The sequence below is a fragment of the Melanotaenia boesemani genome, chromosome 11, assembly GCF_017639745.1.
Source record: "Melanotaenia boesemani isolate fMelBoe1 chromosome 11, fMelBoe1.pri, whole genome shotgun sequence".
NCBI classification, from domain to species: Eukaryota; Metazoa; Chordata; class Actinopteri; order Atheriniformes; family Melanotaeniidae; genus Melanotaenia; species Melanotaenia boesemani.
In genome coordinates, this window is record NC_055692.1 from 10,191,260 (window position 1) to 10,217,348 (window position 26,089).

At 38.1% G+C, this 26,089-nt stretch overlaps 4 protein-coding genes across 7 annotated transcripts; 2 read left to right on the forward strand and 2 right to left on the reverse strand.

Moving 5' to 3' along the window:
• The first annotated feature begins 459 nt into the window (after positions 1 to 459).
• Positions 460 to 3,096, forward strand: LOC121648395 (tripartite motif-containing protein 16-like). The gene has a single exon (XM_041998458.1). It carries the CDS (start codon positions 531 to 533, stop codon positions 2,187 to 2,189), a length of 1,659 nt encoding a protein of 552 aa, XP_041854392.1. The 5' UTR covers positions 460 to 530; the 3' UTR covers positions 2,190 to 3,096.
• A 3,694-nt stretch (positions 3,097 to 6,790) lies between these two features.
• LOC121648403 (ras-related protein Rab-27B-like) lies at positions 6,791 to 11,197 on the reverse strand. 3 transcript variants are annotated; one of them, XM_041998478.1, is made up of 6 exons: positions 11,120 to 11,197; positions 10,168 to 10,341; positions 9,280 to 9,365; positions 8,913 to 9,016; positions 8,698 to 8,821; positions 6,791 to 7,635 (listed from the first exon to the last, which is right to left on the reverse strand). In XM_041998478.1, exons 2-6 carry the CDS (start codon positions 10,318 to 10,320, stop codon positions 7,446 to 7,448), a joined length of 657 nt encoding a protein of 218 aa, XP_041854412.1. In that variant the 5' UTR covers positions 10,321 to 10,341; positions 11,120 to 11,197; the 3' UTR covers positions 6,791 to 7,445. The 3 variants fall into 3 exon arrangements, with proteins under 3 accessions (XP_041854412.1, XP_041854413.1, XP_041854411.1); XM_041998479.1 differs by having other exon boundaries at positions 10,168 to 10,338; positions 11,120 to 11,182; XM_041998477.1 differs by lacking the exon at positions 11,120 to 11,197 and having other exon boundaries at positions 10,168 to 11,098.
• A 46-nt stretch (positions 11,198 to 11,243) lies between these two features.
• On the reverse strand, positions 11,244 to 17,208 carry poli (polymerase (DNA directed) iota). The gene is made up of 10 exons (XM_041998456.1): positions 17,011 to 17,208; positions 16,741 to 16,860; positions 16,485 to 16,649; positions 15,939 to 16,085; positions 15,498 to 15,737; positions 15,117 to 15,295; positions 14,146 to 14,237; positions 13,936 to 14,069; positions 13,442 to 13,647; positions 11,244 to 12,618 (listed from the first exon to the last, which is right to left on the reverse strand). The coding sequence occupies exons 1-10, from the start codon at positions 17,105 to 17,107 to the stop codon at positions 11,848 to 11,850; spliced, it is 2,151 nt and encodes a 716-aa protein (XP_041854390.1). The 5' UTR covers positions 17,108 to 17,208; the 3' UTR covers positions 11,244 to 11,847.
• Positions 17,209 to 17,464: 256 nt separating this feature from the next.
• On the forward strand, positions 17,465 to 26,085 carry zgc:152968 (uncharacterized protein LOC564848 homolog). Of its 2 annotated transcripts, XM_041998451.1 has the most exons (18): positions 17,465 to 17,700; positions 18,463 to 18,659; positions 18,702 to 18,727; positions 18,812 to 19,820; positions 19,889 to 19,987; positions 20,081 to 20,333; positions 20,571 to 20,914; positions 20,992 to 21,135; positions 21,228 to 21,342; positions 21,467 to 21,541; positions 21,628 to 21,765; positions 21,868 to 21,981; positions 22,239 to 22,312; positions 22,402 to 22,506; positions 22,829 to 22,944; positions 23,032 to 23,170; positions 24,666 to 24,786; positions 25,220 to 26,085. In XM_041998451.1, exons 1-18 carry the CDS (start codon positions 17,550 to 17,552, stop codon positions 25,306 to 25,308), a joined length of 3,309 nt encoding a protein of 1,102 aa, XP_041854385.1. In that variant the 5' UTR covers positions 17,465 to 17,549; the 3' UTR covers positions 25,309 to 26,085. The 2 variants fall into 2 exon arrangements, with proteins under 2 accessions (XP_041854385.1, XP_041854384.1); XM_041998450.1 differs by having other exon boundaries at positions 18,702 to 19,820.
• The last annotated feature ends 4 nt before the right edge of the window (positions 26,086 to 26,089 follow it).

Here is a 26,089-nt window from a genome sequence, read left to right on the forward strand (position 1 = left end):
AACCACATCACAGTGGGATGAACTCAGCTGATACACTGAAAAAAATCCTGTAACTCGAATGAAAACTTTACTTACTGAGAAAAGAAAGGGAAGCAGACTGAATCAGAAATGTGTTGTTACATCTGTGGTCATGTTGATGCACTTATTTAAATGTTATAGATTTTCCTTGATGATATTATTTCCATGAAATTATTAATCGTTGATGAAGTAACAGTTCACGTATGATCTGTAATATGAGCTCTGTTATAAAAAGGGTTAAACATACTAACAGCTCCTCTTCCTGAAATGAACTTGTCCAATTTCTCCTCCCTCTTCTTCCTGACCTCAAACACAGCAGCTATGTTTGTTCATTTGCTTGTTCCCTCCCCATCAGACTTGCAGTTGGATGATTGGTCTAAACTGACACAATGAAATAAAAGAGCACTCTGACCTCATTCATTGCACACACACATTATATGTTGATCAGAGCTCAGACTAGTTTCAGTTTTAAGAAAGTGAAAGTTACACCCTCACTGCCTCTGAGAAGTAAAATGGCGCAGAAAGGAATTCAGCTGGATAGAGAAACGTTCTCTTGTTCGATCTGTCTGGATCTACTGAAAGATCCGGTGGCGATTCCTTGTGGACACAGCTACTGCATGAAGTGTATTGAAAGCTTCTGGGATGAAGAGGAGAAGAAGATCATCAGCTGCCCTCAGTGCAGGCAGACTTTCACACCGAGGCCTGTCCTGGTTAAAAACACCATGTTAGCAGCTTTAGTGGAAGTGATGAAGAAAAGTGGACTCCAAGCTGCTCCTGCTGATCGCTGCTATGCTGGACCAGAAGATGTGGCCTGTGATATCTGCACTGGAAGGAAATTGAAAGCCATGAAGTCCTGTTTGGTGTGTTTGGTGTCTTACTGTGAGACACACATCCAGCCTCATTATGATGTTGCTCAGTTAAAGAAGCATCAGCTGCTGGAGCCCTCCAAGAAGCTGCGTGAACACATTTGCTCTCATCATGATGAGGTGATGAAGATGTTCTGCCGCACTGATCAGCAGAGCATCTGCTATGTCTGCACGGTGGATGAACATAAAGGCCACGACATAGTCTCAGCTACAGCAGAAAGGACTGAGAGGCAGAAGAAGCTCCAGGTGACTCGACAAGAAATCCAGCAGAGAATCCAGGACCGAGAGAAAGATGTGAAGCTGCTGCAACAGGAGGTGGAGGCCATCAATGGCTCTGCTGATAAAACAGTGGAGGACAGTGAGAGGATCTTTACCGAGCTGATCCGTCTCATCCAGAAAAGACGCTCAGATGTAAAGCAGCAGATTCGATCACAGCAGGAAAGTGAAGTGAGTCGAGTCAAAGAGCTCCAGGAGAAGCTGGAGCAGGAGATCACTGAGCTGAAGAGGAAAGACGTCGAGCTGGAGCAGCTCTCACACACAGAGGATCACAACCAGTTTCTATTCAATTACTCTTCACTGCCAGCTCTCAGTGAGTCTGCTCACTCGTTGAGCTTCATCATTCGTCCTCTGAGGTACTTTGAAGATGTGGCAGCAGCTGTATCAGAGACCAGAGATAAACTACAGGACTTTCTGACAGACAGATGGACAAACATCTCACTCACTGTGACTGAAGTGGATGTTTTACTGTCACAACCTGAGCCAAAGACCAGAGCTGACTTCTTAAAATATGTATGTGAAATCACACTGGATCCAAACACAGCACACAAACAGCTGTTATTATCTGAGGGAAACAGAAAAATAAAATTGGTGTCTCTAAAACAGTCCTATCATAGTGCAGAGAGATTTTCTGCAAATTTTCAGATTCTGAGTAAGGAGAGTCTGTCTGGACGTTGTTACTGGGAGGTGGAGTGGGGAGGAACGAGAGGCTATGTAGCAGTTGCATACAGAGATGTCAGCAGAGCTGGGGATGGTTTTGGACGTGATAATAAATCCTGGACTTTATTATGCAACCCAAACAATAATCAATTTTGGCACAATAACATCCAAACTTCCATCTCAGGTTCTCAGTTCTCCAAAGTGGGAGTGTACCTGGATCACAGTGCAGGTATTCTGTCTTTCTATGAAGTGTCTGAGACCATGACTCTCCTCCACAGAGTTCAGACCACATTCACTCAGCCTCTCTACGCTGGAGTACGTCTCTACTTCTCTTATGGAGACACTGCTGAGATCTGTAAACTAAAGTAGATGCATGGTGTCTTTATTTGTCCATAAATGTTTGTTGCTGTGTATATGTTGTTTTGTATATGAAACATATTTTACAAATAAACTCTGCCTTGCCTTGCCTCACTATAAACATATGCTTAATTAACAAACCAGTTACTTTAGGCAATAAATATTTTCTCTCCTCAGTTCATAATTTTACCCAAATCTGCTGATAAAAATATGAAAATGATATGAGAGTACGATGCAGCACCACAAATATCAAAATTCACATTTAGAACAGAAAATGACCCGTTTTTATTATCAGACGCATAAACAGAGAAAAATGATGAGAATTTATTTCTTTCAGTTTAAGTTTGACAAAGTGATTCTTGAGAAATTATATGATGATTGTTGAAATCCATCATAGAATATGGTTGACTGAATATTGTTAACAAACTTTAATAAAACTTCAGACTACCCTCAGCTCATCCTAAGTATCTAAACTGTTTCCAAAAAGAAAGAAATAATAAACTGGTACTGCTACACCTCCATGTTTCACTGTGTCTAATATTATTCTAATTAACATCAGAACAATCCCAACTATAGTCCATTACAGGTTTGGAAAAATGTTATATTTTCTTTTGTTCTTTGTGAGCCAAAGTGTTTGATTGCTATCAATATTATAGTAGAACTATGAAGATGTAAAGTGTCTCAAACCACATCACAGTGGGATGAACTCAGCTGATACACTGTGAAAAAAAATCCTGTAACTCGAATGAAAACTTTACTTACTGAGACAAGAAAGGGAAGCAGACTGAATCAGAAATGTGTTTGTGGTCACGTTGATGCACTTATTTACATGTTATAGATTTTCCTTGATGACATTATTTTCATGAAAGACATCATTATTAATCTTTGATTAAGTAGCAGTTCATGAAACAATCAGCAAATAATTAAAAGAGACCTAAAGAAAAAACAGTTACTCCAAAATGCAAAATAATTAGCAGTTAGATAGCTGGTTAAATTTGATGTGAGTCTTGTATGAAATTGAATGATTTTCTAATCAATTATTCAATTTAAATCTAATAAAACATGATTAATATCCTGACTGATATAAGGCATACCGATGTATCATCTAAATTTATCATAAATCTATGTTACATATTACAAATGACAAGTAACCTCAATAAACACTGATATTCAAGACAGTGTCTCAGACAATGTCTGTCAACTATAACAAGGATGTACAACAGCAGACCAAAGAAATCAAAAACCACAACTTTATTGTACAGTTAGACATAGTGTGCCTTATGATCCAGCAGAGGGCGCTTTAGTACCAGCTTGTCTGTGTATAACCTAGTAACCTAGGAGCTGATGTTTGCTAAATTACAAAAAGAAAATTTGATAGTAGAAAACAAAGCCATCTTGTAAAGCAGTGTGTGGAAAATGTAGTATTTTACATTGTAAATTCAAGAAAGATAAGGCTGTTTGTTGAATTAAAATAAAGCAACAAGTAAATGTCAGATGTAGGTCAGATGAAGCTGTCAGCAGCAGAAAGGCAGCAACAACCCAGGGCACGGCGAGATGCCGACTTTGTAAGAAGAACAGAAAATTTAAAAAAAGACAGGGAGAGATGGCACAAAAGGAAAAATGCAGGCCAACAGGAGATAATGGAGAGACGCTTAGCATAGGTGCAGAATAAGAGGAAAGAGGCCTTTTAAGACACCACTATCAAGTCCTGAACCAGACCCTGAACCATCTTACCAGCGATCTGGTAAGACAAACCGAAATGGACTGTTTTGTCAGAGGAGAAAATGCCGTTTAATTCAAAGGAATCTCCAAAAGAAGGTTCAGGAATTTTTCCTAAGAGATGATGTTAGCCGCTTGACTGCAGGAAAAAAAACAAACCATAACATGGGGGAAAGTAAAAATGCTTCAGAAAAAGGGTTTCTGAATGATACCTTAAAAAGTCTACGTTGAAAATTTCTTCTTGAAAATCCATCAAGTCAGCTGTCATACACACTTTTGTGCTGCATGCGTCCTTTTTGGGTTGTCCACCAATCCATTTCTGACAGAGAAACTTGTCTCTGTAAGGTGCATTAAAACTTATCTTTCTTACATAGAAGCTTCATAAACTTCAACTTCTTGAAACTACTGATTTGGAAGTTATCGCCAGCTGATATGCTCTGACCCTGCAAGCAATGAATTCATGTACAACAAATGTGCAAAATGCAAAAGCAATTTATATCAGCTCAACCATGACTATGATGTTGAGACTCCAGTCAGATTTATTCAGTGGACAACTGAACTGGAAGAAAGGAAGAAGAAAACCAAAGAAAATTAGAAAAAAGTGACAATGAATCGCAGCCAGCTTGAATGACTGTGAAAAGGAGATGGAGTTATCTAGAGGATTTAAATGATATGTTCCAGAATCAAATGAGTTTTCACAAGGCATCAATTCAGCATTAAAACACAATGTAATCACTTCCGTGTGCTTAAAAAAAACATGAAATCTCATGAGTGTTTGATTCACGTTGATTTTTCTGAAAATTATGTTGCAAACTGTCAGCAGAGATTCAGGCTGTTGATTTTGCATCCTCTCAGCAGCAGGCAACTCTGCATACAGGAGTCCTTCATGTGGGTGAAAGAGACAAACATCTGTGCTTCTCGAATATCTCAACATCAAAATATAAAAGTCCATTTGCCATATGGACACATATGTCCCCCGTGCTGGATCATGTCAAAACCCACCATCCATCAGTCAATGTGGTTCATTTCTTCAGTGAGACAGTTCAAGGCTAAAAACATCTTTACTGCTGTAATCTACATGATTCAAACAACTTTGTATTAAAAAAGGCTTCATCATTTAAAAGGTTATATAATAATAGGTTCTTAAACAGTCCACCCTATCTTACCACACAAAGAAAACCAGTTGGATCAGTTGGATGGAGGACGACTGGACCGAACAGGGACAACCGATCACATGACCTCCTCATGACTGCAACATGTGCTCTTTACAAATTGGCTTAAACTGAGGTCATAGCCTGAATGGTTGAGGTTTGCACTTACCATATGTATTTGTTCCCATTTGGACTGGATGTAGTTGCCTTTTTGCCATCCTCTCTCACACAAGTTATTTTTCTCCGCCCACTTTGACTAAATGAAGTTAAGGTAGTTAATATCACTATTTTGTGGCTTCTATCTAATAAATGTGATTAAATTCATGACTCTTCCTTTGAAATCAGTTGTTTAAAATATCCACTGGCTCTGACATCAATAGCAGACCTTTTCTTTTCCACAGATGTTCTTATTCAGATTCAGTATGTAGACATTATGTTCAGTTTTCCTGATAAGAACAGTATGGCTTTTTGTACATAAAATGACCAGACAGTAAAATTACTCATCTAAAATATATGTCTTTATTTATACAAAGTTTGTTTCAACAACCTTTTAAAGTCAAACACTCGTGTTTATCTGCAGGGCAACTTTGTACTATGCATAAAAAAGCTTGGCTGCTTTTGTACATGTTATATAAAAGTCATAAATCATAGAAGGGACTTTTTTGTTTGTTAAAACAAAGGAAATAACCCATAAGAAACTGTCTTAAATGTTGTTTTGGTTATACTCTGGGATAAATGTGAGTAATAAATAATGTGCCTGCATAATCCTTCTATATATGCCTCTGTTTTTCCATTAAAACAACTTTTTTTATCAACCCATTTGAAGACAGTAGTTGAATTCTATTAGAACAAAGTCCAGTTTTGACTGTCCTACGAAAAAATAAGAACAACCACAAAATATTATACTTGGATAAGCATACATTTTATCCTTGTTAACATGGTTCCATTAGATGAAAGTGACATATTTCATTTACTTGAACACGTTCAGTCATTTTTTTAGGCAAGGCAGCTTTATTTGTACAGCACACTTCAACGACAGTGATTAAAAGTACTTTACAGAATACAAGAGGCAAAATTCAACATTGAAAACAAAAGAAAAGGGAAAAAGAATAAAAACAGTATTAAAACATTATCAAGCTTAAAAGTTCAAGCTTAAAAAAGAACCAGATGCAGATTTGGACTTCTAAATAAAAACTAGTGAAATGCAGCAGAGAACAGGTGGGTCTTTAACCTTGATTTAAATAAACGGAGTGTTTCAGCTGATCTGAGGCTTTCTGGGAGTTTGTTCCAGACATGTGGAGCATAGAAGCTGAATGCAGCTTCTCCATGTCTGGTTCTGACTCTGGGAACTGATAAGAGACCAGATCCAGATGACATGAGGCTTCTGGTAGGTTCAACCTGGGTCAAGAGGTCACTGATGTATTTTGTTCGTAAACCATTCAGAGCTTTATAGACCAGCAGCAGAACTTTAAAGTCTATTCTCTGACGAACAGGCAGCCAGTGTAAAGACCTCAGAGCTGGACTGATGTGGTCCACTTTCTTAGTCTTAGTGAGGACTCGAGCAGCAGAGTTCTGAATCAGCTGCAGGTGTCTAATTGATTTTTAGGTAGAACCTGTAAAAACACTGTTACAGTAATCAAGCCAACTAAAGATGAAAGCATAGACTAGTTTTTCCAGGTCCTGCTGAGACGTCAGATCTTTTACCCTTGATATATTCTTAAGGTGATAGTTGGCTGACTTTGTAATTCCCCTAATGTGTTTCTTAAAGTTAAGGTCTGAGTCCATCAATACACCCAGAATTCTGGTTTCTGGTTGGTGGTTTTTAGGTGTATAGACTGAAGTGAACAACATCAATATGTGTAGTATTATTTTTCCTACTGAAAATGTTCCTTGTCTGCATTTCGTGTAATTATCTACCAATTACAATTTTAATCTTCGTTCCAAGTCCAATTACTTTAGTTGCAAGATGTTTCAGTTTTTTTCTGAAGTCCCCAACAACATTTCATAGAGAAAAGTTATCTTTGACATTGTTATCCTACAGCAATTCCCTGTTAAATGGTCTGCTTCCAGTTTGTCTTCAACTTTCTGGCAAATGACTAAATCCAACAAAGTTTTTCAATAAAGAAACTGAAAATGACTTCCTTTGTACTTGTGTCGGTCACATAAAGAATAGAACAGACAGTATGAGGAAATAATGATTTACCTTGTAATTCTAGATGATTTCCATTAATATATACATAAAAAAACATACAAATGGACAGTTTAGTCTTTTCTTCAGTAGAAGCTGTTACTGTTTTAAAATGAACCAAATGTTTCTTCGCTTTTCAATGACTATAAGTTCACCTATTTTATACAAATTTAAAAATGTGCTCCTTCCACATGTTCAGTGGTAGAAACATCAGCAGGCGCACCTCCTCCTGACAGGGGCCTCCTCCACCTCATGGCTGGCAGTGTGGCTGCCGTTGGGTTCAGAGCTCTGTGCCCCATATGTGCTCTGTTCCATCCTCTTCATCACCAGGTTCATCAGCGTGGTCACTGCCTGGTCCACGTCGACGCCCGTCATTGCGCTTGTCTCAAAGTAGGGGATGCTGAGGAATATATATTTTGCTTTTGACAATTAAATTACAAAACAGAAACATAAGCAATCCTAACATAAATTATTATATGATGAGCTGACATTAATAAGGATACAGATCAATGTCTGTACCTGTTTGGCGTAGCTAAATCAGTTTGAGAGTACTAAAATAAAACTGTAGTATCTTTGTGTGTGTCTTAAAAGAATTTTTTATGTCTTTAAAATTCTTGTGCATTGCACCATTTAAATCCATTTTAAGGACTTGAGGAGGTAAAACTATTTCTGATTATAAACCATTTTAATCTCTAGGATCATCCCTGCAACAACGTCAGCAGCTCACCAGCACCATCTTGTGGTGAAATGTGGTAGATCCAATTCAGTTCTCGAAGGGAAAAGAAAATATTTTTAACATCTGTATAAAAGATAAAACAACATCTATAAATTTCCAACTCCCTTAAAACTCTCTTAAATAGGTCTAAGATTAACCATTTACCCATGGTCTGTTAAAACACATGGGAGTCAACAAACAACAGTTCTGGCTTTAAACTTGTTTGTAGGGGTTAGAAAATCTTTAATTTAATCTTTACTGAATCGGTTAAGTCCCATTAAAGGTTACCAACCTCTCTTACAGTGGCAGCCTGGCCATAATAGCAACAAGGAAGCAAATAACAGTTTCAGTATAATGTTTCTTCTGAATGTAAAATAAAATTTCAGTGTAAAAACATTTACTACAAATCCAAATAACTCGGTGGAGATGGACACAAATGTGTACACATGTAAAAGGATCTTTATGAAATAACTATTAAAATCAGAAAAACTGAAGTGGCTTAACTTTTAAAAACATATAGGATCAAAACAAACAGGAAGTCCAGTCACAATATTGCTGTTTATAAATTTTTAGCACTGACAAATTTTGGGTAACTCAGGCTCTTTAATGATTTGTTTTAATATACCTCGAGGATATTAAATGAAACTTTAATCATCTTTTACAAAAAGTTTCTACTTTAAAGTATTAAAATAAGTTAAAAATCCCATCCTTTCTCTACAGTTAAAACAAATGCATGTAATGTCTCACCCATATCTGTCTGCCAGATCTCGGGCCTGTCTGGTGTGGACATTCCTCGTGTCTTTCAGGTCTGCCTTGGTGCCCACCAACACCACATCTGGGCAGTCACAGTACGCGTTGGCCTGTAGCTGACCTGAATCCACACAGAGGACTTCATTCAAACCAAAAGCATCCACACGTTGACCTGAAACTCTGAATTAGGAAGAAAACAAGATGACACATACTCATCCAGTTCCTGACGTTAAGGAAACTTTGCTGATTGGTCAAGTCGAACATTAGCAAGAATCCCATGGCATCACGGAAGAAAGCTGTAGTGAGGCTGCGGAACCTGAAAACAGGCAGATTTTAAAGATGGTTCACTTGGTCTTCGCAAATGTTGTGTGGAATTAAATTATCGGTACAGACATTCGCAACACCCAGAGGATGAACCCCAGGGACTTTGCTGGACTCCAAACGTTACCCCATTTATAAAGATGAACAATGTAAAAGACTAAATTTTGATCTTTTTGGAAGTTTTAATGTTTTATTTCTACATCTTAAAATATGGCTTAACTGTTAAAATATAAAACTCATATAAGGTTAGACTCATACCTCTCTTGACCTGCTGTGTCCCAGAGCTGAAGATGGACTCTGAAGTTTCTCTCGGTCGTCCCGTCGGCACCCGTTCCCAAGTATACCTGAGCCAAAGCAAAAAGCCAAATAATGAATCCAAAAAGATAAGAATGAATTTTCATCAGTAGTGGTAAAATGTTATTAACACAGAGGCCTCCAACAGGTGTACTTTATCTCAACACTTTCAGCATGTATTTGAACTGCTAATATCCTTAAATGAAATAAATATGTGAACATTTTGTCTCTTACTCTTTTCAGTTTATGTAGATTTGACATTTTTCACTTTGCAAGATCACTAGGTACACACTTAACTGTAAAGACAACATTTTAAAACATAAGAATGTTTTTACTGCCAAATTTAGTATTTTTATGTAATTTATTTAGAAGAGCGAGAGTATCTTATGACAGTTTAATCTAACTAGGACATTGGCTCTCAGAGCTACTCAGAGAAAGTGTCAGGATTTATTTGCCTCCTCTCTTCTCTCCTGTAATTTCCTCTTCTTTTTTTGTGTGTGTTTATTTGTTTCACTTGATCTGTAATAGAGCTCCACAATATACCACTACACACCAAAAGAGTTCACAATATCACTCTTAGTAGAAAATATTAAAAAATATTAGTAATGACATCAGCCACAGCATGTTACGTCTGTTTTTGGAAATAGAAGGGGGAGAGTTTCTGACCATTACAATAAAAAGACCCATGACTGATTCTACACAATAAACTGAAATAAAATAACTTATGATGTTGCCACATCGTTTATATTTCATTCATTATTATCAACATCATATGGAGCCATTTGTTTGTGCAGGTGAAATAAAGAAGATAGAAAACAGCTTTTTAAGCAACATATGCAGCACATCACTCACCACTCTCTTTTCCCGGAAGTCTATGCCCACTGTGGTTGTGAACTTGCGGTTGAACTTGTTGTCCGTGTACCTGTACAGAAAGGTGGTCTTTCCCACCCCTGAGTCTCCCAGTGCCAGCAGTTTGATCAGATAGTCATAGTCCCAGTCGACCATTGTGCAGCTGTGCTGAACCTGCTACAGAGTTGAACTCACAGTACAATGCTTTGCTGGTTTTCATATATCATGTACCAGACCATGAGGGTTTAGAAGCATCTGGGTTTAACTAAGTGAATTCTTACAGGGTGAGTTAACTAAAAGAAAAAGGTGACATTTTTCCCCCTAAGCTGATGTTTTCAGTCTGAGGCTGCAAGACCATCACACAGGCTTAACGGGGAGTCATAACTCCCCGGTCATTAGGTGCTGATCAGAGAAGGACTAGCACATGACTGGAGCTGGCTTCCACATGAGCAGTCAAATGCCTCTCCAGAGTTTTCTGAACTTACTTGGCAAAAAAAGCATGGCCTGTTTGGTAGACAGGAGTCCTTTCATTGACTTAAAAAGGCTATGCTATGATGCTACTGAGGTCATGGCTATGAGGTCTGGCAATGCCAGATGACAGCAGGGCCAGGCAGGCCAATGGAGACAACATGGAATATCAGAATTAGTTATATAAGACGGTTGTGTTGAAAAACACACTAATTACTAAGGATAATTGAAAAAAAAAAGCTTTCTTGGTATCATAACTTTAATTTACAAGAGTGCACTGAGCAGTGACAACACACAGTCATGTTCCATTTGCATGATTAATAGTATTCTTTGAAATCAGTGGAGTGAGATGAGAAATTAACCGGCTAACCTGCAGCAGTCTCTGTGTAAAATGACAAAGCATATTTAAAGATCAACACACAACCCTTTCCCCCTTTTTTTCTTTTAAGAAAATCTCCACAAACTTCACAACAAAGACAAATCTTACCTGTCTATCTGCAGGAAGTAACGTCCATTCAGATGTTGCTCCAGTCCTTATTAAATAAAACAAGCACTATCATGAAGCGATGGCACATTGCATACCCTGAACCTTTCCCCCCAACCCACATGTGATCCAGGGAGGAGTTTCAGGCATTTTAAGAGGGGCTGTGCTTATAGACTTAGTTTTTTTTTGCTGTTTCTCATGAAGGGGGTGGAAAAAAAGCCTCTGTGAACACTGGATTGTTTCGACAAATAATGTGTGCCTCTGTGGAAATCAGTGGAAAACATTCAAGCAAGGAATGGGCCCCACTTCTCAAGGCTCAGCCGCATAATCCTGCTTTTCTAAACGGTGTTTTAACAATAAGAAAACAATGAACTTGAAGCTCAAGACTTTAATCTTAACCCCTGTGCTTAAGTTAGAAAGAAATGAATAAAACAAGCACTTTCAGGTCAACTTTGTATTTTTGTGTATTTTGTGTTTTGTGAATAAATCTAAGAACATACAAGAGTCAGGAAGTCTGTTACTTTTTTTTAAATCAACAACTTTTACAATCTTAAAAAATCTTTATATTTGCTAACTTGAAGAGAACTTGACTGCTAAGCAGCGCAGTTAAATGTTTATTTTTTGTTCTCATTACATTAGAAGAGCTCAGCAGTAAAATATAATAACTTCTCTCTTAGAAAAAATAAATGATTAGGTCATCTTAATCACAGCCATCAGGTCAATATCATTCTCTAACTGGGTTTGAAATACTTGAACAAGTTATTTGTCTGGCTGCCTTTACCTGCAGCCTTTCTGTCTTTGGTCAAAAAACTTCTCCCTGGTTTTCTGGACGAAGGAGTCTTCAGAACCGGCTTCTGCTGCTTCCATTCGGACATCAGCTCCCTCTGAACATCCGGCGGAAGCTCAGAAAACACCTCAGGGTCCACATTTCCTGGAAACTTGCAGTCAGAAGACTGGGGGAATGACATTTTCTCGTTCTCCACTACATCTTCTCCGTGAACTCCACTTATGCTCACAGGCCACTGGTGATTCACTGTGGTCGCTCTGTCGGATGCATCCAATATTTTTGCAGACTCTTTTTCTTGAATATCTTGGGAGTCTGTAAATGGCTGTGAAGACTTGATTTCTGAAACGAGGGGTTCATTAGCATCTAACAGACTGGCAGACCTGTCAGACAAGGAGTTTAGGTAGGCAGGAGACAGCAGCTCCTTCTGGATATCCTCAGGAAGGAGATTAAACACCTCAGGGTCAACATTTGGTGGCAATCGATGTGTTACAGTCATATTTGTTTCATCGGAGAAGCATCCCGATGTGCTGCAGGATGCTTTTGGATTCTCTTCTACAGCAACAACAGAACTTTGTTTCCATTTGAATCCATGTAATGCTGCCTTGGAGCTAGAAGAGCTGTTTGTGGTGACTTGTGTTTTGTGTTGAGTAATTATGTTACATGTGCTGCCTTCATGATCCAGGGAGGGACTCTTGGGATTCTGAAATGACTCATCCTGTAGAAGGAAATTCTGAGAATTAGCACACCCCTCTCTTTCTAAGAAGAAACATTTTTCTCACGTAGCAGCTCAGTGTCAAAGATCTCCTAAGCATATTGAGAACTTAGAACAAGGTTACTGTGAGCCAAGTTAAATATTAAGGCCTGAAAGACTTTTAATTACTACTAACTAATGAAACACAAAACCTATGTCATCATGAAACTAGTATGGTCTGGAATAATTTTGCTTAGCTGTTCCCAAAAATACATCAGTTATTTCTGATGATATCCTCTAATCTGATAAGTGGCAAAAAGATGACTGGATGAAGATACATAGATATAAATATAAACATAAACATACACAATTCAAGTTCCAGCTGGTGCTTAGTTAAACTGGACAAAAACAAAACAAAAAAAAAAAAATAAAATAACAAAAAAAATCAAACAAACAAGCAAAAAAACAAATAAATAAAAAATGGGGAACCGATCTATTAATACAAGGATTAGCCATCAGACAACAAAACACATTTTGCCAGTTTTCAAGCCAAAATTTAAAAATATATTTTGCTTATTCACCTTTTTAAATATTAGTCAGCTGCTTTCTCATTCATGGGAAAAGCCACCTCAATCAATTAATCAATCAATCAATCAATCAATCAATCAATAAATAATGTGGGAAGCTGGCAAAAGTTACAGCTTCATATCTTAAGTATTTATTTATATTTAAAAAAGAATAATACAATTCTGAAATAATCAACACTTTACTTCTATAAAGACTTAAAACACAAACTCTTTTTCTAACCCAACCTGCAGCCTCCATCGATCTTACTTCACTGGTTTACCTGGCTTTGCATTTTTCTGGGAGATGAATTCTGTGTGAAGAAGGATGTTATGGAGCCCTTCCCGCCGACGGCAGCTCCTCTGGTCTGCAGATTACTAAAGCAGACATTAATGAGAGTGAGGTGGAAGGGAACACTACTGTTCACCATTTTGTGAAAAAGCTTCATGGCCAGTGGGACCAGTTGGACCACAGCATCGTCCATGCTGCCTGCAGAAAACAAAACAGAAAAATACGACTTGATGGCATTTTTGTACTGTAGGATGTGATGATAAATGATCGTAACATCAAACAGAAACACATTTACTGACACAGAAAGACAAAAATCAAAGAGATGAAATCATTTTAATAATAAACAGAGGGGTTTATCTAAATACAGCAGATCCAGATCTCAAAATATACCACCACATGGATGACGGAGATTTGCAACATTAAAGACGTTTGCTTTATATCTTTACAGCAAGTGGAAACTCTGACAAAGTGCTTCCTGGAGCGTACCAGAGGTGATCTTCTGTCCGATGTGGCTCGGGATCGGGGACTGCCGGCTTTCCCGATTGAACCACTTGTTGGTTGCTGAATATTTACGAACTGTGAGCCTGAAGGTCTGTGGCTGCCTGCCATCCTTGTGCATCCTAGTTTACAAAGTGTTTTAGAATCAGAAATTGTAACTTAGAGATGATGGATCTGAGATGCTGAAATGGCTCTAACCTTTCCACTAGACTGCCCAAGAGCTCATGAATCTTTTCCAAAACTTCTGTGGTAGAAGACATTTTTTTGAAGGAGTCTTCATTACTGAGAGACTAAAAGACAATAAGGATACTAATGCAGTAAATAAATATAATAATAAAACAACATGACAATCAAAGGAGATCTTTGGAAACAATGAACAAAGAACAATTAAAGCCTGAGTCTTTAATACTTTATTGCAATGCAATTAGGACCTATTGTCTCTGTCATTTGAATAGATACTTCTTCCAGTTTTCCACTTCCACTTTAAATGTTCAAAGCAAATTTGCTGCTAAATAATTTAAGTATTAATCCTAAACTTAACAAAAACCAAATGAGCTTATGAGAATAATTTACTCCACTTATAAGGAGCTCTGAAAGAACCAAAATACATCCTTCCAATGCCTTCAGGCAGATTATTACTGACATATTTTGAATGGCATTGTCACATTTACGAATTGAAAGCACAGAGTTTCAGAATTAAAAAGATGTAAACCATTTTAATACTACTACGTAAGCTAGAACAGATTCCGACTTTTTTTCTGGTGTATACAGGTGTATACAGTAGACTGCATTTTAAATTCAGGTCATACTAAATATCACCAAGTCACCAAATATGAGGGTAAATGTTAAGAGATTCATTTCTGATATTGGTTGAATTTCCTCCTAAGAAATGGCAATGACAAAATTACCAGCCTTCTTCATGAGTCTGCAGAGCTGCACCCGATCATTACAAATATGTTTGAGCTTTCAGGCCATCTAAAAATGATTAATAGGAAAATACTTTGAACATTGTAAACATCTAAAGTTATATCACCCTTACCTGTAATTTTAATTTACAAAATTAATGTACATATAGAGCTTATTGACTGTGATACTTTCTGTCACCACAATGTTCCTTTAGTATGAGCATATGGTTGCAATTGTAAGAGTCTTACCGAGCCCATATTTACCTGAGGGGCCCCAGTGGGGGTGACAGGTGAGTCATCAATGCCAAGAACCAGGTTCTTCAAACGCTGAGCACTGGCACTTCCAAACTCTCTTACCAAGTCATTCAGAGGGTAAAGCTGTAGATCCTTCAGACTGACTAATCCCAGAGTTTGAAGTCTCTTTGCAGTTTGATAGCCTACCCCTGAGAACAGATCACAGTAATACAAAGAGATTATTTAAAATAACTAAGATGGACCAAAAACACCAAGAACTAATTATACTGCACTACTGTGTACACAAATCGTTCCATTTTTGTTCAGACTTAATTTAAAATATTACAAACATAACAGCACATATCTCTAACATATCTGCATGAGACCTACTATCATGTTTAGTGTGTATACCTGGTACTTTTCGTAGACCACTTAGAGAGCCCATGATGTCACTAATGTTCTCTGGTAGCAGAATGGTTTGCTGATTGGGTTTAAAGGTGCCTGAAACCAGTTTGGCCAGCAGTTTGTTTGTGGCAATGCCAGCACATCCAGTCAGGCCCAGTTTGCTGTGAATAGCTTCTCTCAACTCTGCTGCAATGTGTGAACCTACAGCCAACCTCACATGATCGCTCGCTTTAACAACATCTGCACCTGCACAAGAAAAAATAAGAAATAAAAAAACGTGGGTTTGAAAACCTCTGCAAAAGGTTCACAAAATTAGCTTTAAGTTGGAAACTGAAAGTACCATGCAAAATCTTGCTAATTTTAGCGTCTTGGACACTTTACAAGTTGTTTTTCAGTTTCCATGAGCCAGATGTGCAACTACACGCCAGAGGCACAAATCTAACTTACTAAAGTCATTGTAGACATGTCCTTTAAATGAAATGCTGTCAGATTCATTTGTCTGAGCAAGCCTGTGTTCAACCATCTCTGTGACATCCATGAAGTTTTCATCAAATCCAAGTCTTTCTACCAGTCGACAGTGAGACATCAGCAGCTCTGGAGGGTGGAAAAAAAATAAGGCAAGTCAAACACAAAAATAAAGTGTGTCGTGATAGCTGGAGAAAATACTTATTTGTGTGTTATAATATGTACATAACTTAAGAAGAACAGCAGCATTAATTGTAACAGCAAGAGTGGGGTGGTCATGGCAGAAAAAATATCTTGTTTTTGCATTGATAAGTATTTAAGTAACTGTAACTGGACATGCTTATTTTTATAATGCTGACATAAAAGGTTTAAATTCTATTGTTAAATTTGGGTTCTTTAAGCTTTGCTGCGAATAGAAAATCAGAAGAATCCCAATCTAACAGCGAATAGATGCACTAATATCAGCTTTTGTAGTAGATTGTAAGATGAATGTTTTATAAATACTTGAGAAATGCTTCTCTTGCCAACCTGTGACTTTGTAGGACATTTCTCTGTAGTGTGTCAGGTCTTCTCCTTTAACCAGCACAAGCTCAGGACATTTCTCCTTAGCATCAGTAACAGACATCAGCTTGGTGACACCTCGCTCCCTTGCCACATAGTTACATGTGACGATTATGTATTTCTGCTGAATACCTGATGATACAAATAAATAAATAAATGAAACATAATGGAATTTTATAGAAATGCAATGTGTTTAACGTGTCCTGATCTTTTATAAGTTTACCTAAAGGGACATCTTTCAGTGCTGGGTTTCTGATCATTTCGACCTGAGCATAGTAGCAGTCCAGGTCAAAATGCAGAATGACTCTGTCTGCAGGTCCTGGTGTTATGTTGGTGTTAGGTCCTGAAATGCACAGTTCAGACACAATAAATTAAATAGCGGCACATTAAAAATAATAATAATAATAATAACAAAAATGAAAAAGCCACGTGACAGCCAAAATCAAGTGTTTTGTGACAGTTTCCATGCTTAGCTTTTCATTTTACAATTTACCAGGAACAGACGCAGCGGAGCTGACAGCCGCTGAATCCACGAAAGTGCTCTTCCACTCGGTTTCATCTTCTTTCATATCATCCTCGCTGCTATCCATTTGAAATCATAAGCTTTGCAAGTGTTATCATTACCCTACAAAACGCAACTGAAGTTGTGACTTTTATTATTTCGTTCACTCACAGGAAGTCCTGGCAAATTTTAACGCAACACTGCCATCTACCGGTCTGGAAGAGTTTCTCCCTTTCACGCTGACCATTGTCGGGATTTTCCAGTTAAAAAATAAACAAACAAATAAATAAAAGCCCTTAAACCGCACTCCTATTAATTTATTAAATTACAATTAAGCTAAACTAAATCAATTTTAATGCTCTTAAAACACATATTACTATACAGCGTTATTTCGAAGCTTTTAGTTGTTTTGCGACCTTGGCAGAGTCTATATAAGTGGGGTTGACGTTATTCGAAGTCATCGTCACCTGGCAGCAGTCAACTTTTAATTAATCGAATCTGCTGAGCTCTTAAAAGTTACGTCTTTCCTGATGTTTCCTTCATCTGGGATTTTTGCTGATATAAACTGTCCCTTCGAGCAACTTGGACTTTGTGAGCGACCCCATTGCATATACAAACATGCTACAAAATCGTGGGATACGTGTGGTGGTTTGAGTAAATCTTCAATTGTGGACTTAACAGGTATGCTAGTCCGTCAGAGGCATGCTAACGGTAGAGTGAGGCACTCTAGCTAACGGGTGCTCTAACCCCATCACATCAGAAGTCTCTGATAGGTTTAGTTGTTAAATTTGAAATGTATAGATGTTTTAATATTATGTTCAGTTTTAGAAACAAACGACAAGTTGCCTAATTGACGAAAACATTTAGTTTAGACCGAAATGAAGTTTCAAATCTACAAGAAATTTAAATATCGCACTTTCTTTGAAAATGACTTTTTTTTTTTGTTTTTTTGTTTATTTATTTATTTGCACCTAAATATATTCAGTGAGATAAATAATAACGAAAAGTACATAATTGTTACAACTGGTAGGATGTCTTTTTAAAAGCGTCTGCCGTTATTGGGGCTTTCTAAAACTACAGGAATAAAAATAAATAAAATAATAACCCAACTGCAAATTAGGACAACGTGCACGTGTAACCCGGTAACGCTCCATTTTAATTTTCCATTTTAAAATGATCTAAGTTGAGTAGTTTTTTTCCCCCTCAAAGGTGAGGGTGGGGGAGAAACTCAAAATCTTTTTAGTTTTCAGCAAGACGGGTTGCAAAAAGGTGTACAGTTTTTAAACATTTAAATTTAATTAAAAGCATTAAAATTGTAGAAAATAACTGGGTAACACATATCCTGTAATTCAATATAATTAGTTTAAAAATATTTTTACTTATATTTTAAAGTAATTTGAATTATTCTAGTCAACAATGCTGTCTTATTTTAATTCTAAACAGGGACCCAGTATGACAGTCCATATGCTGCCTGTGGAGAACCTGTGAATGATGGGACCACGGGCAATTACCTACATGACCTGGAGCGAATTAACAAGGAGATTGAAACCGTAAGGCACCAGGTTGAACAGGAGCAACGCCGGCTGTCCTGCTACCAGACTATACAGGCAGACAACAAAAACGATGCACCCATCTCAAAGCATGATACCAGTGTTTCTTATGGATTGCCTTCATTCACTGACCATACAACCCAAGTACGAACAAGGAAGTATGTGGTTGACAACACAAAACCAAGGACTGATTTAGAGTATGACCCTCTGTCCAACTTTTCTGCTGCCTTGCGATCTTACAGGTCATCAAATAAGGAGCAGAAGGTAAAAAACCAACAGAGTCTGGAAATATCAAGACCTGCAGATTGCAGACCTTCTAATGAAATAGCGCCAGCCCCTTATCAGGTCCCGATTTCCAGATCTCCATCTCCAGAGCTACTTGATGACTCTAATGAAGATAGCATCCTAATAATTGATGATCCTTTGTCACCAGTGGAAATAAGCAGTGATGTTCAAAGACCTATTGTTTCTTTAGTAGGAAAATCATCTCAGAATATGGAAGAAGTGAGGAAAGGCAAAACTGTTCCTGATTTACTAGATTGTACTTCAAAGAAACTTAAAGCTGCTGACGTGCTCGATGTGACCTCTTCATCAGAATTGAGATACGATACTAATGAGGTTTATAATTGTGGAGATAACAATTCTCCACCTACATTTGGTTATGGCAAAGAATATAAAAAAGCACCAGTTGACGGGAGTGTAGTTGCCTTAAATGAATGGAGCTACCCTCAGAGTGAGCTGTCCTGTACTCTTGAGAAAGTAAATCCATTTTCTTATAAAGTTCCACCTGCTAATTCACCACCCATGCAACACATTAAACAAATCCTGACAGAGCAGCCAGCTCAGAACAGGGTTCATAGCCACAAGTCCCCTGTGCAAAGTGTGGAATCCCATGAACAAAACAACCAGAAAGTGCCAGAAGGGTTATTACAGAAGCAGGGGAACATAAACCATGTTTCACCTGTGACATGCCAGGTGCGAGCAGAGCCACCTTCAGGCAAAAGCCAGTTTTCAACTGGTGTTTCATCTGTTCACCCCCTTATGAGTAACCGAGCTGAATCCAGTGAGCAGCTGTTCATTTATGAGAATGAACCTGTTATAATAATCAACTCCAGCTCTGAAGATGAGGAGAAAGGACTTAACTATTCAGATTTGGAGCTGTCAGACAGTGACCCAATGGAAGAATGCTACAGGATCTTTATGGAGGCAAACCAGGAGGATAAGAAAAACCAGGAACATCCTGATGAGACTGTAAGTGTGCTGTAGACACATTCTTTAGTAGCTTAAAGTTTACTTACTATACTGTTTTACTATTTTAGGTTGGAGCTAATATGGATGTTGAGAAGCCAGAGGGAGATGTAAAGCTTCAACCTTTGCCAGGGAAGAAAAGAATGGCCCATGAAGCCCAACATATCGAGGTAAATGCTTCATTGCCATTACTTAATTTATTCTCCTGTTGTAATGGCACCACTGCTGTATATTTTTAAGCACTTGTTTTTTCAATTTTGCAGTCATTGGCTAAAAGAAGACCTCAGCCACAAATTTTGGTCCCACTCCAAGAGCCAGCAGCTTCAAAATTTGTCTCCAATCCCACTATCACTTCTAAGATCCAGCAGGTACAGCAGAAAGCCTCCACGCTGACTGCTTCGGTTAAGGCTAGTCAGGCTTTTGTTTCATCCACTAGTCAGAGGAAGCCAGAAGCACAGAGTGCACTTCCTTTGACTCAAACCCATGGAAACCTGCAGCCTCCTCCGGTGCAAAATGGTAAGAATCTAATGGCAGTAGAGGGTGTTGGCTGGATAAAATTGGTCAGTAAACATCACTGAAATTGTTCTGTAAATGAAAAAGCATTAAAAACAGCTGTTATTATCACAACGAATCCAATCTACCTTGGCTGATCTATTTTTCCTCTATTTTCAACCTAACACTAAGTAAAACAGTTTCTAACAATATATTCTAGTTGCTTTGAGTGAGTTTATTGTAACTGTTTTACTTCTGCAGCTTATTTGAACTACATACCTTTGGGAACTGCAGTAATTGAAGTGGGCAACAACTTGCACTTGATCCTCCCACAGAGTGGATTCCCTCCATCTGCTGCATCCACTTCCACCCCTGTTACTTCGGTCCTAACTCCAGTGGGTCAAGTGCATCCAAACGGCGTTACACTCAAGCAAGCTTACCACCCACTTACAATTACCCCTTTGCCCAGATACCGCTTAACAGCGCCTGTACTTATTGCCCCTCCGGTGCGTAGACCTGCACTGAACTCTGGTTTTGCATCCACATCATTACATTCGAAAGCAGCTTCCGCAGCTCCACAAGCTGCTGTCCAGGCAGCTGCTAAGGTAGAGGACACGAATAGTGTAACTGATATAAGGTGGATATGTTTAACCCCTTAAATATTAATAGCAATGTCTTCCAGCCTGTTCCTGCTAAACGTAAACTGAGGCAGCAGTGTGAAGCTGCAAAAGACAAAGTTCCTCATGATGTCCGCCAACGTTACGTCAACATGTTCACAGAGGAGTTCCTCAAAACAACAGCTAATGTTAATGAGGCCTTTGAGAAGGTGAGCACAGACTGGATGTTTTTTTTTTTTTTTATTTTATATGTGTGTGTGTGTGTGTGTGTATATATATTTATTCATTTATTTTTTTATAGGCCCTCGCTGAAGAGAAGACTGTGTACAACCGCAGTATAAACAAACTCAAATATCTGAGTGTTGCAGTGAATGCACTCAAGAAACTGAAGAACCAAAGTGCTGCTGCAGCAAAGAGTGAGAATCCTTCAGATGGGACGCTAAAAAGACAGAACCCATGCTGTTCATGAGTTATGCATCCTGATTCAATACGGTTATTAATTGTATCTGATCTGTTTGTACTTTTTCCCCCCCCCCGTAGCAGATGAAAAACAAGGCAATAGCCAGAAATCAAAGGGCAGCATACCTCTCAATCCCCTAAAAATGAAAGGAAATGGTGAGTAGTTGTTTACATAGGGTATGTTCTTCATTGACTCTAAAACTTTTGGCAGGCTCTCAGTTTTCTTTTTCTTTCCTCAACAGATGAGATGACATTGTATGAAATTTTGCAGGATTATGTTTTGTCTGATGAAAAAATGATTGAGAACAACTTTCCTGTCCCGCACCCAGAAAAACGTGGCTCTGCTGTTCTTTTCAATGATAAGAAAGTGAACACAGAGTGTAAGTAAAAGCATCATTCGCTGTTCTCATATTTGTTCACTAGAGGGCACATCAGACTGCTCTGTTTGCTTTTGTGATGACCTTTTTCTGTGTTGGTAAAAGCTCTTAAAAGGATCTGCTGTCGATGTGGAGCTACATATTCTGTAAGCCAAACAGGCAAACACATCCGGAAGGAGGAGTGCAACTACCATTATGGAAAAGGAGTTGAGAAGAGAGGTTAGCAGCTAATGGATCATTTATATCATGTGCCCCTCTGAGTAATTGTTTCTGGTCTTAAAAATATTTAGCTTTGCTTATCTTTTTATTTAACTCTGGCAGCTCAAAGCAGCAATATCATCATTAGAGATATAACTGGTTACAGATTACTTTGTTAGGAACACCATAATAATGGTTGGAGTTTAACAATGATATATGTAGAAGTGTGTTTTTATAAACCAGTTAGTTAAACATTGGAAATGTCTTGAAACCTGCAGTACCAGGTGGATTGGAGACCCGCTACAGCTGCTGTCAGGGAGTTATGGGAGCACCTGGATGTCAGGTCTTTAAGGTAAAAGATGTAATTGCGAGATAGAGAAATTCTTTAACCTCTTGTACATGGATCAGTTTTGTTTTAAATGTTTTTCTCATGTTGGGCAGTTGCATGTCCATGATTCTCTCAACCTGGATGGGTTTGTGTCTACTGCCTCCAGACATCCATCAGACAAAAGCTGCCCTGGTGTTTACTCCCTGGCTTGTGAAATGGTGAAATCTGTCATTTTTAACAAGCTTAAATAGTTTTCTTCAGTTGTACACATATTGTCACAATATCACAGTGGTAAAAAATACATTTTTAGAAGAAAATGTTGCATTGAAAATTAATGGAATTAGATATTTTCCAGAAGAGTATTAATTTTTTTTTTTTTTTTACTTTTACTGTATAACTTTTTTGCTAAGTATAAACAGTCATCAAATTAAGTCATTGGTCAGTAAAATCACTTTTTGTTTATTTTCCTGTGGTTGTTTTTTATTTTTTGAGGGTTGATGTTAAGTATGCAGTGGTGTGTGTTTGTGTTTCTCTTCATAGTGTTATACCATACATGGTCTGGAGGTTTCCAGAGTGACGGTAGTCAACTCTAATGTTCAAGTCATCTATGATACCTTTGTCAAACCTGATAATGAGGTTATCGACTATAACACCAGGTTACATAATTCTGTCTTTGGCTGTTTTTTAGATCTTTAACAAGGCAGCATTTCCCTGTGTTAATGGCCTTTGTTACATTTTTGTAGGTTTTCAGGCATCAGTGAAGAGGATGTGAAGGATAACCATACTTCCCTCAAAGAGGTTCAAGAAAACTTGCTGAGCTTCATCAGCGCTGACACTATTCTTATCGGACATGGCCTGGAAACAGATCTCTGTTTACTGAAGGTGACCACTTTAAGCTTCTCAATTTCATTGACTTTTTCTTTTCATACATTTCACAGCAGGTGGTTTTAAAGTCCTTGATTATTGAAAATGGATTTCATCCACATGAAATGAAGTACAGTTACACATTACTAACATTAAGAAAATTTCTTGCCCACTCTACACCTATTTCCTAGTAATTGCTTTCTTGTATTATTTAACTGAGATTCATGTTTTGTCATTATTTGAACATCTTGTGTGTATAGATATAGATATATAGATTACTGTGCAATTTGTCCAGATACCTGCTACATGGCTGTTTAATGGTAATCTGTATTTTATTCATTTATTTCTTTATTTTTAATTGGAGCATTGACTCCAGTAATCTAATGAAAAGATCAACTACAAAATACAGTAAACATCATAATGGACTTGAACGTCTGTCACTATTATAGTATGGGATCGATTTTAAAAATGCATAGGATGAATGTAATCGGCATTTTTCAGTTATTGAACTAAATTAAATTTCAAGGGTTCGGTCTGTTTTTAAACTCAAATTGGTAAAGTACGTATAGAAAATGACCTGATGTTGAATAAGGCCATAATAATCATGACATCGTAAAAGTTATTTTTCTGGTCTCTGGTGATGCAAAAATAATACATCTCTGTGGATGGACTAAAGCAGTGTTTTTCAGGTCCTCAAGACCTACTGCATGTTTTAGATGTGTTCCTACTCGAACACGTGATTCAGATTAATGAACCTCAAGTTCCTTGCAAGCCTGTTAACGAGTTATTAATTTCATTCAGGTTTAAAGGATAGTTACCTGTAAAGTATGCAGAGCAGTGGGTCCCGAGGACCAGGATTTTGAAACCCTTGACTAAAACATGGGTGGCAAACTCCAGTCCTTGAGGACTGCTATCCTGTAGGATTTTGTTTACCTGCTTGAACATACCTGACTGAAATGAATGGGTCACTGTGAATAAGTTGACAAGAAGCTGCTTGAGCCATTTGATTTGAATCTGGTGTGTTGGAGCAGAGAAACAAAAACCTGCAGGATAGCGGCCTGACATCCCTGGACTAAAGCAGTGTTTCTCAATCTAGGTTCTCAGGACTCACTGCCCTGCATGTTTTTAGATGTTCCTGTACTTCCTGCACTTAATGTACTTCAAGTTCTTGGCAAGCCTGTTAAGCCATTTCTTTAATTTGGATGTGTTAGTGTTGCCTCTAAAACATGGGAGCAGTGGGTCCTGAAGACTAAAGTGTCCAACTGAATGCACTGCAGTGATTTGGAAGACTGCAGTGTGTGTGTGTGTGTGTGTGTGTGTGTGTGAGTGAGAGTAATGTTTTTATTAATTTTTTGTTTTATCCCAATGCAAGTGATTGAGTTATAAATTACTATGTTGCACCAACTGGTTTAAACCTGAAGATGGAACCAGAATTTCACACCCATACAGTGAATAATTCTCACACAGTTCAAAGCTGTAAAAATAGCTCCAGTTATCTTCCTGTTTAATGTAGTTGCTTCATGGAATGGTGGTGGATACATCAGTGGTGTTCCCCCATCGCCTGGGCCCGCCACACAAGCTGAGCCTCAACAGCCTCACAGCTGACTACCTCAGGAGGATCATCCAAGAAAGTGGTGGGTTGCCACCGGTACAAGTGTTCACTTAAATTTGTTCTTGTAAAGCAGGGGTGTCCAAGGTCGGTCCTCAAGGGCCACTGTCATGAATCTTTTCAGTGTGTCCCTGCTCCAACCACCCAACTCAATTTAAATGGACCCAACAGCCTGTGAAGTTCTGCACAATGACTCATTAATTTGAGTCAGGTGTGTTGGAGCAGGGATGCATTGAAAACCTGCAGGATTGTGGCCTTAGAGAACCGGAGCTGGACGCCGCTGTTGTAAAGTGCAACATTTGCAGGCTACCAGCCTGTTTTCAGTAAAAATCCAGTTGACCACACAAATCTTAATCATACCATAAAATGGGGTGTATTTTAAAAATAAAAAAATGCAATGCTGAAGATGTTGACTGAAACACTGTTTGCATGTCTTAAATCAATATTATTTCTCCCAGTTTGTGGCCATGATACTGCAGAAGATGCAGCTGCTTGCATGGAGCTGATGCTGTGGAAACTCAAAGAAGATGGGAAACTGAAGAAGTGATGGGAGGAGGGGAAAAAAAGTCCCAAGCTTACTGTATATGAAAGAAAAATATGTTGCTCATATTTAAATGCTCTACTGGTGTGAAGTTTCATCACCTCCATTTGCACTTTTTCTTTTGTTAATTACATCACAGAATTTGTGTTGATACTATGTTTTCTGTTTGTAAAATTTTGATTTGGAGTCTACGTTTGTATGTCTGAATATCTGATCCTACACGGATCAGTTGATATGAGCAGTTTCCAAGTAAAGGCATAAAATAAAGTGTGTATATATTTTTTTTAACTTACAACAGCCAATAAATTACAATTTAATGACAAATTGGCCTCAGGTGTAGATATGCAAATGAGCACAGCTGTCAGGAGTTGAGGTAATTGCATGGACAAAAAAATAAATGACCACAATCATGAAAATAAATTTTAAGTTTGTGACCAGCTCTAATCTCCCATTACATTACAGTGTATTCACAACCAAGCTGCCCACTAACAGCTCAGTTTTATTACTCTGCCTTTCTCTTTGTCATTTTGCTGCCACGAAGCAGAAACTGCAGGTCTTGAGGGTGAATTTGAGCAACAGAACGATGAACAGGAAGAAGGTTATAACATCCAGGCTGTGATACTGGTACCAGGGGAACTCATGGGCTTGGATGCATGTTATATTGGTCAGATGTTAAAATTCTGTCATTTGATTTCAAGTCACAAAGTAGGAAAATGCTGTCAGAGATTTAATATAGTATAAGGCACTGTGTATAAAGATGTAAATATATAAAGATGCTGTGCTGGAC

Excerpts from the sequence above, each read along its gene's own strand:
- LOC121648395 (XM_041998458.1), top strand. The coding sequence starts at position 531 with ATGGCGCAGAAAGGAATTCAGCTGGATAGAGAAACGTTCTCTTGTTCG.
- LOC121648403 (XM_041998478.1), bottom strand. The coding sequence starts at position 10,320 with ATGGTCGACTGGGACTATGACTATCTGATCAAACTGCTGGCACTGGGA. Across the intron at positions 9,366-10,167 it reads ACTTCCGGGAAAAGAGAGTG|GTATACTTGGGAACGGGTGC; the intron begins GTGAGTGATGTG and ends GCTTTGGCTCAG. Across the intron at positions 7,636-8,697 it reads GATCTGGCAGACAGATATGG|CATCCCCTACTTTGAGACAA; the intron begins GTGAGACATTAC and ends TATATTCCTCAG.
- poli (XM_041998456.1), bottom strand. The coding sequence starts at position 17,107 with ATGGATAGCAGCGAGGATGATATGAAAGAAGATGAAACCGAGTGGAAG. Across the intron at positions 15,738-15,938 it reads ACATGTCTACAATGACTTTA|GTGCAGATGTTGTTAAAGCG; the intron begins GTAAGTTAGATT and ends TTTCTTGTGCAG. Across the intron at positions 14,070-14,145 it reads TTGGGCAGTCTAGTGGAAAG|GATGCACAAGGATGGCAGGC; the intron begins GTTAGAGCCATT and ends TTTGTAAACTAG.
- zgc:152968 (XM_041998450.1), top strand. The coding sequence starts at position 17,550 with ATGTTTCCTTCATCTGGGATTTTTGCTGATATAAACTGTCCCTTCGAG. Across the intron at positions 18,660-18,701 it reads ACGATGCACCCATCTCAAAG|CATACAACCCAAGTACGAAC; the intron begins CATGATACCAGT and ends TCATTCACTGAC. Across the intron at positions 20,334-20,570 it reads GCCTCCTCCGGTGCAAAATG|CTTATTTGAACTACATACCT; the intron begins GTAAGAATCTAA and ends TTACTTCTGCAG.